General features: G+C 54.7%; 1 protein-coding gene across 2 annotated transcripts in view; it reads right to left on the bottom strand.

Annotated features, from left to right (window-relative positions):
* SLC39A11 (solute carrier family 39 member 11) overlaps nt 1-7,809 on the bottom strand; it is a 280,572-nt gene extending 272,763 nt beyond the window's left edge. For both annotated transcript variants that reach the window (XM_040244330.1, XM_040244329.1), the window contains exons 1-2: nt 7,693-7,809; nt 3,408-3,526 (exon numbers count right to left, since the gene is read on the bottom strand). In XM_040244330.1, the coding sequence (XP_040100264.1) occupies nt 3,408-3,515 (108 nt within the window). In that variant the 5' untranslated portion in view covers nt 3,516-3,526; nt 7,693-7,809. The remainder of the gene's footprint in view (nt 1-3,407; nt 3,527-7,692) is intronic.
* Nucleotides 7,810-8,580: the final 771 nt, after the last annotated feature.

Raw genomic sequence — 8,580 nt, forward strand, 5'->3', positions numbered from 1 at the left:
GATATTTCTCCCAGCAATCTTGATTCCAGCTTGTGCTTCTTCCAGCCCAGCATTTCTCATGATGTCCTCTGCATATAAGTTAAATAAGCAGGGTGACAATATACAGCCTTGACAAACTCCTTTCCCTATTTGGAACCAGTCTGTTGTTGCATGTCCAGTTCTAACTGTTGCTTCCTGACCTGCATACAGGTTTCTCAAGAGGCAGGTCAGGTGGTCTGGTATTCCCATCTCTTGAAGAATTTTCCACAGTTTATTGTGATCCACACTGTCAAATGCTTTGGCACAGTCAATAAAGCAGAAATAGATGTTTTTCTGGGACTCTCTTGCTTTTTTGATGATCCAGCGGATGTTGGCAATTTGATCTCTGGTTCCTCTGCCTTTTCTAAAACCAGCTTGGACATCTGGAAGTTCACAGTTCACCTGTCGCTGAAGCCTGGCTTGGAGAATTTTGAGCTTTACTTTACTAGCGTGTGAGATGAGTTCAATTGTGCGGTAGTTTGAGCCTTCTTTGGCATTGCCTGTCAGGGGTTGGGGGGATCCTATTCTAGTACTTGATCTGGGCGCTATTTCCATGGACCCTGGTGAAAAGTCATCAACCTGTACACTTAGAAGATGGGCATTTTCCTTTCTTTATGCATTTGTTAGGGTGTGCTGGGTCTTCGCTGTTGCACGTGCGCTTTCTCTAGCTGTGCCGAGTGAGGGCTGCTCCCCGCTGTGGTGCACCGGCTGCCCATCTCAATAGCTTCTCTTACTGCGGCTCAAGGGCTCCAGATCTCGGGCTCAGCAGCCGCAGCGCATGGGCTTAGCTGATCTTCCTGCACGGGGAATCGAGCCTGTGTCCCCTACACTGGCAGGTGGATTCTTAACTGCTGGACCATCAGGGAAGTCCATAAAATGTGCATTTTTCTATACGCATTTTGTTTTTCAATAAAAATATTTTCTTTTAAGGAGGGGCCTAAGTTATATAATCTCCAGCCACATGGACACAGTTGCTATTGTTCAGTCATAAACTAACTGTCCAGCTGCTGGGGACTGGCTAAATAAACTGCAGTGGGTTTTTTGGGATGTTCTACAGCTAAGTAACTAATCAAAATAATCAAAAAACCATTTAGGGTTAGGGAGGGATGCCTATGACATCCAGTGAAAAATGCTCATTATGGAAATTCATAATTTGATCCTCATTATGTATAGAAAACAGATATGTCAGTATTTGTATATTCAAATACAGCCAAATAAAATTTAACAAGTATTTCAGTTTTCCGTTCAGAAAAGTGAGATCGAGAACATTTTTTATTATTTCTTTAGGTTTCTCCACATTTTTTGAGTTCCCTACAATTACAATATGATTTTTTTTCAATCAAGAAAATGAATTTGGGGGACCTTCCTGGTGGCCCAGTGGCTAGGACTCTGCACTCCCAAGGCAGGGGGCCTGGGTTTGACCCCTGGTCAGCGAACTAGATCCCATGTGCCTCAACTAAAACCCACTGCTGCCAAATAAACAAATATTCTTTAAAAAAAAGAAAATGAATTTCGAGTGAAGTTGAGCCAGTGGAGGGTGGATGGCTGAGTGTCCATCATCCCCAGGAACCCTCACTGAAGCTCCTATATCAGCTGGGTGAAAACCAAGGTTCACCAAGACAGGAGGAGAAGTGCTTGCCTCTGGGCACTCCGGTCCACAGCTGGCTTTATCCCCTCACATGTGGCCCTTCCCACCTCTCCAGCACGGCTCCTGTGCAGAGAGGGCTCACCTGGCCCAGCTGAGCCTGCTCCCTCTAGAAGGTACTGCTTTCAAGGCTGGTCCTTAGCTGGCTCCTGGGAAGCTGGCGCTGGGACTGCTCCCCCCATCCCTGACCGATTCGGGTGGGTCTCTGTGCCCGTTTCACAAACCACATGATTTATCCGGGACAGCTGCTTTCCTTCTGAGAGTCTGGAGTTTGGGTTGGTGGCTCAGATGCCTCTGTGGCCAGCCCCCAGTAAAGACCTCGAGGACCGAGCCTGTACTGGGCGTCCCTGGGCAGACACATCGTCCACGTGTTACTGCGTTGTCACTGCTGGGGAAGGAGCATGCTCCATGCCCCCCGAAGGGGGTGTCAGACCCCAAACCTGTGCACAGATCTCCCCAGACCCTGACTGTCTCTCACCGAAGCTGTTGTGTCCTTTTGCTGTAATAGACCTCAGCGACGACGACGTGGCTCAGCCATGTACCGAGTCCCACGAGCCCGTCTAGTGAATCACGGCATCTGTCAGTGGTCATGGGGACCCCTGACACGCCTCTGCACAGAGAAGTGTCTCAGCCGTTCCTCCTACTGACCTGGGGGCAACACTAGTGGGAGACAGATTAGGGGCTCTCAGCTCCCAGGGGAGGGCGCACCTCTGCGATGGCTTCTCCCTTCCGAGCAGCCCCCACAGCACCGACCGGACTCACTCGGGGCCTGTGGACTTCCATTCAGGTCTCTGCGGCCAGCTAGCCAGCCAGAGCCCAGCTCTTCCGACTCATTTCTGCTTCTGAATGTAACTGAAACTGGGGAAGATGGAAACATGGGCTGCTGTACCCTGGAAGGGCTCAAGGACGGGACCCTGGGCGACCTGGCACAGCTGTCAGGAGATGAGCGGGGCACTGGGTCGCCTGTTGACAGTAGCCTGGGGCCTGGACCAGTCTCTGCAGGCTCCCAGCCCAGTTCCCAGCAACATCGGCACTGGTGTACAGGTCCTGACATGAGAGGACCCCGGCCGGCTGGCTTCCCGGGCCTCTCGGCGGGGGGGGGCCTCACTCCTCCAGCACGTGCCTGCTCGCCACACCTGCCCTGCCCGCGTCCCAAGCACGGTGGGCGCAGGGACTCTGCGTTCATCAGGATGCCGTGGACTCGGGCAGCCTGGGCTGGAGGAGAGGCAGGGCCTCCAGGCACAGGAGGCGGGCGTGGGCTGGGGAGGGGTGGGAGGGTGCGTGGAGTGTACATGGGGAGGGGCGGGGGTCTGGGAGAGGTAGGGGTGCACCGGCTGGGGGTGGGGTCTTCAGGGGCCTAGGGGGTGGGGGGCAAGTCTGTGTGTGTTCATCCCAAAGAGGGGAAGGGAGAAAAAGAAGAGCCTAGAAATGGGCTGAAGGGGACAGAGCCGGCCCCCTCGCTTTTTCCCGGGGTCTCTTCCACCCCTCGCGGTCTCAGGGCGACAGGGACAAACCTCACACATGTTGCCACCTGCTGGAGGCCCGAGAGAGCCTGGGCAGCAGAGAAATCAGGCGGGGGCTCGGAACGGCCAAAACACTGGACATCGGGAAGGGAGACGCAGAGGACGGTGAGCTCCCAGGCAGGGGGCTGCAGGGGGCTGCAGGGGGCGAAGGAAGGAAAGGGGCAGAGTTCACTACAAAGGGCCCCCCCGCGACCCCCCAGAACCAAATCGAGGCAACTCACCTGTCCGCTAGAGAAGACGAACACGAGGGCCGCCCCGGCCGCCGTCAACCCCCAGGTGAAGAAGGCCCCCAGCAGGGCCTGGGACACCGGGCTGTGGCCGTGGAGCATGCTGGATACGGCTGTGTGCAGAGGAGCAGAGAGGGTCAGCACCCGTGGCGTCTCCCCGGGACGCGCGCGCTAAGGGGCCCACAGGTCCTCCAAGGGAGCCGCCCGCACACCCATCAGTGACGTCAGTGACGTCAGTGACGTCAGTGACCCGGCCCAGGCCAGGCTGGGCAGCTTCACCCAGGCTGGCCCCAGCTATCGGAAGCCATCCAGCTCTGAAAGGAGACACCTGGGGACGGCCAGGGAGACGCCCAGGGAGACGCCGGGGAGGAGACGACAGGAGAGAAGGGACGGCACTGGGAAATGGTTCCAAAGACGCGCCAAGAATGCAGATTCCTTAGCCTGGAGGGAGAGAGCCTGGGAGGGTCTGACCGCAGCCTTCGGGCGTGTTCTACCTGTTTCGCCTGAGCCTTGCCTATCATCCATCATCGGTCTAGTCTCCTCCGGGCACAGGCTGACCAGCTCAGATGCCCTCCTGAAGCTCTTCCACCCAAAGAAAGTGTTGGTCGCTCAGTCACATCCAACTGTTGGCGACTCCACGGACTGCAAGCCCGCCAGGCTCCTCTGTCCCTAGGATTTCCCAGGCAAGAACTGGAGAGGGTAGCCATTCCCTTCTCCAGGGGCTCTTTCTGACCCAAGGATCGAACCCACATCTCCTGCACTGCAGGCAGATTCTTTACCATCTGAGCTACCAAGGAAGCCCAATCAAACTTTCAGCAGCTCTCTGGAGCAGTTCTCACGGCAGCTCCCATGGCCGCCAAGGATTCACTCCATCAGCTGACCATCAACTCACCCAACAACTCTTCAACCACTGGGCCCTGCAAGGGCACTGTATTCCAGCTCAACCCTGTTATTTGCGGCGCCTTTCACAAGCCCCAAATGGTCCTGCTCCGAGCCTCTCTTTATCCAGTTTCCTCCCCAGCCTCCAGCCATCAGACCCAGGGCATCCTCTGTTAAAGCCAACTTCGATGCCACGGTTCCCTGATTTCCCTCCACTCCGGTCCCAGGGCACTTCACTGCTTTCTTTGTGTGGGCTTGCCTCCTTCATCGTTTATATCATTCATTGTTTAAAAATAGGGATGATGCTTTTTCACATTTGATACCACCCTAAAATAGGGTTTTCTGGCACCCCAAAACATACGTGCTGAATTGAAAAGGGCGGGCTTACCTTGAATAAGCAAAGACACAGAAACAAAACCCAGGTGTTGTTTCCCCCAGTCCACTGAGCGTGTGCTCAGTCCGACTCTTTGGGACCCCGTGGACCGTAGCCCGCCAGGCTCCTCTGTCCATGGGATTCTCCAGGCAAGAGTACTGGAGCGGGTTGCCATGCCCTCCTCCAGGGGATCTTCCACCCCCCACCCCCCAACTCAGGGATTGAACCCAAATATCCTGAGTTCCCTGCATTGCAGGCAGACTCTCTACCCACTGAGCCACCTGGGAAGACCCCCCACTAAGCACTGTCGCTCCCAAGGGTGAAGTCACCACTGCCCACCAAGGAAGGAAAGGGAAGTGCCATGCCCTCTTGGTTCTGCTTGGCAGACCTCTTCTAGACTTGGACATGTTCTAAATTCTAGCTCTGAAATGACAGGGAGTCACCTCACCTGTGGAAAGTTACAAGGGAGAGAAACCCACTTGTTGAAAAGCTCTGTGTGTAGTTGGTACAATAAATACCAGGGCTCAAGGCCTCATCTCAAAGGGCTCATTCAGCTCCCCCGATCCTCTAGCACTCACAGGGCTGGACACGACCCCAGTGGGCTCAGCCCTGCCAGCCCCTAGTGGTCTGTGAGGAGCCAGCAACCCTGAACTTGCAGAGCAAAAGCTGTTGATTCTGCTCTGACCATGGAAGGAAACCCGAGCAGAGGGTAGATGGGCCCTCTTATGCCAAGAGGGTCAGCAAAGCAGCAGGCTTCAGATCTAGGAAGCTGTAAGTCAGGATGAACCCAGGTAAAACCAGGTGAGCCCAGCTGCGCCCAGGCTCAGCCAACGTACCAAGAAACCTCAGCTCGAAACAGAATCTCTGGACTCAGCCTGGGCCTCCATAGTCTAAGTGGAGTTCAGGAGGACAACTGCACCAGATGAAGAAAAAACACCATTAAGAAAAAACCCACCTCTTTACATAAGGCATCTTGTTAAGGCACCCAAAGAAAATGGTCTGTGCTTCTAAACTAAGACATTTGGATCATTACACCAATCTTTGTCGATACAAATTTCAAAGAGGATTTACAAAGAAAGGCACACAGCTAGCATCTTCTCGGTAATCATCTAAGCCAGGTCATAACAACAACAACAACAAAAAAAAACTGTTTTTCAGCGTTGAATGTTCCTTTTAGCAACTACAGAAAAGAGGAAATCATTTATATTCACCAAACAGCCAAAGACGACGTGGGTTCTGTGGGCTGGCAAACAAGGGAGGTTGTGGGTGTTCCTGGGGGCTGGTGGGAGACGAAAACACTCTTCTAAAACTCTGTTTATGCACAGGCACCCTGAGATGTAAGAAAAAGAGACACAGAGAGAAGGCCAAGGCCACTGTCCTTGCCATCCCAATAGCAGTGGATTTATCGTTGGGGATGCCAGCCCAGCGCTCCTCAGAGAAGTTTCTTCCTTGCTGTTTTACATCCTCATGACCCTGCTGGTCCATGGCTAAGACTCTGCACTCCCAGTGCAGGCAACCCAGGTTCAATCCCTGGTCAGGGAATTAGATCCCACACGCCGCAACTAAGAGCTCTCATACGGCAACTAAAGGTCCCGCACGCCGCTTCAACAAAGATCGCGGATCCCACGTGCTGCCACTAAGACCCTGGTGCAGCCAAAATAAATAAGTATTAAAAAAAAAAAAAAACCTCACTACTCTAAGGGTGGTCCCAGAACCAGCAGCGCTGGGCGCCCTTAGGAGCTAAGTCAGAAATGCAGAATCTCAGGTGCCGCCCCAGACTTGCTGAATCAGAATTAATATTTTATAGGAGCTTCCCAGGTGGCTCTGTGGTAAAGAATCTGCCGTCAATGCAGGAAGATATCCTGGAGAAGGAAATGGCAACTCACTCTGGTGTTCTTGCCTGGGAAATCCCACGGACGGAGAAGCCTGGCAGGATACAGTCCATGGAGTCGCAAAGAGTCAGACACGACTGAGCCAGGGAGCATGCACGCACATAGCATCCCACCGCGTTCCACGGGGGAAGGACATCAGAGTGGAAAGCATAGGTCTAAAACTGGAAGAACTTCTACAAGACCGAGAGCTTAGAAAGTGAGCTCTCCTGCCCCGTGAGGGATCGGCGGCAGGGCCTCCACCACGCAGAGCCAAGGGAGCAGAAAGTTTTCTCCAGTAGGCAACACGGAAGGTCAGCCAGGGTGGCTCAAAAACCACTTCTGCAGTGGGCCTCAGACTTCCCAGGAGCTGATATTAAATCATAAGCCCAGGCCCCTCTGCAGGAGGGAAGATGATTCTCTGCCTGCTCCAGCTTGAAAGATGCCAGCACCTCCCCACACACAGCAGTGCGGGGCTCCTGGCAGATAGAAGATTTCTGTCTTTTCTCTCCCTTTTAAACCTGTTACCCCACTTCCAAGAGTCAGCTTCAAGAGGCTGATGGAAGAGCTGCACAGGTACTTCACGAGACCTGCATGCCTGCCCTGACTCCAAGGCTGGAACTGAGCAAAGTGATTCGGGTTTGGGCGTCTGTCACTGTGGAAACTGGTCTCCAATACCTGGCTACTCAAAGTGTGGTCTGAGGACCTGCCAACCCAGGGGTTGATGAGAAATGCACCTCCTCGGGCCTGCCGCACCTTAACTGGATTCCCAGTCAAGTTCAAGGGTCCTGCTGACCCTCAGAGCCTGGCAGAGGGGACTTAGGGTAGCTGGACTTGCAACCAGGTCTGCTCCTGGGGGTACCCCCTCCACACGCCCACTGGGAAGCACTGAATGAAAAGGATCTTGGGGGACCACTGCCAACAGAAGGACAACACCCGCCAGCTTGCCCTGGAGAGTGGCAGGGGGCGTGCTCCCGGCACCCCTCCCCCTCCTCTGCCACCTGCCCAGGCCACCCTGCTTCTCCCCTGACCCCTTCCTCTCCCAGGGACACCTCCTTCCAAACTGCATGTGGCTGCCCTTCCAGGCCCCGCGCTCGGCTCCTGGGTGCCCCAGACCCCGGGCCTCCAGCCTCGCCGAAGGCGAGAAGAGCCGACTCACTTCGGTGCCCTCTCAAGCCCCCTCTCCACTTCCATCAGCCCCGCAGCCGCTGCTGGTTCTCCGGGCTCCACTCCGGAGTCACTTCCTGCTTCCCTCCAGGCACACGTGTCCCGGCCACCAAGCTCCGCCCCGCCTGCTGAAACTGGCAGATCCGGCAAGAGAATCAATTTTCTGGTTCACAGCCTCTGCGGGCTCGGGAAGACACCAGGGCGGGTAGAACTGAGCGCTGCACAACCCTGGGCAACCTTCTGGGAAGCCACAGAAACGCAAGGAAACAACACCACCCTGCAGCGTGCTTGATCTGTTAGGCCGCTGCATTCTGGCAGCGTCCTGGGTGAGCAACAGAGCACGCGACCTGCAGTCTCCCACCATCAGCGTCATGCTCTAGGTCAGTGGTCCTCAAATGACAGCATCCAATGAACTGTGGTGTTGGAGAAGACTCTTGAGAGTCCCTTGGACTGCAAGGAGTTCCAACCAGTCCATTCTGAAGGAGATCAGCCCTGGGATTTCTTTGGAAGGAATGATGCTGAAGCTGAAACTCACAGTACTTTGGCCACCTCATGCGAAGAGCTGACTCATTGGAAAAGACTTTGATGCTGGGAGGGATTGGGGGCAGGTGGAGAAGGGGACGACAGAGGATGAGGTGGCTGGATGGCATCACGGACTCGATGGCCGTGAGTCTGAGTGAAGTCCGGGAGTTGGTGATGGACAGGGAGGCCTGGCACACTGCGATTCATGGGGTCGCAAAGACTCGGACACGACTGAGCAACTGAACTGACTGAACTGAACTTGAACTGAATGAAACCACCCCCAGAGATGTCAAAACACAGAATGCTGGTGCCCTCAGAGCTTCTGGTTCTGGAAGCCTCTGCAGAGGTTTTCTGTTCT

The sequence above is a fragment of the Oryx dammah genome, unplaced genomic scaffold, assembly GCF_014754425.2.
Source record: "Oryx dammah isolate SB20612 unplaced genomic scaffold, SCBI_Odam_1.1 HiC_scaffold_8, whole genome shotgun sequence".
Lineage (NCBI taxonomy): Eukaryota > Metazoa > Chordata > Mammalia > Artiodactyla > Bovidae > Oryx > Oryx dammah.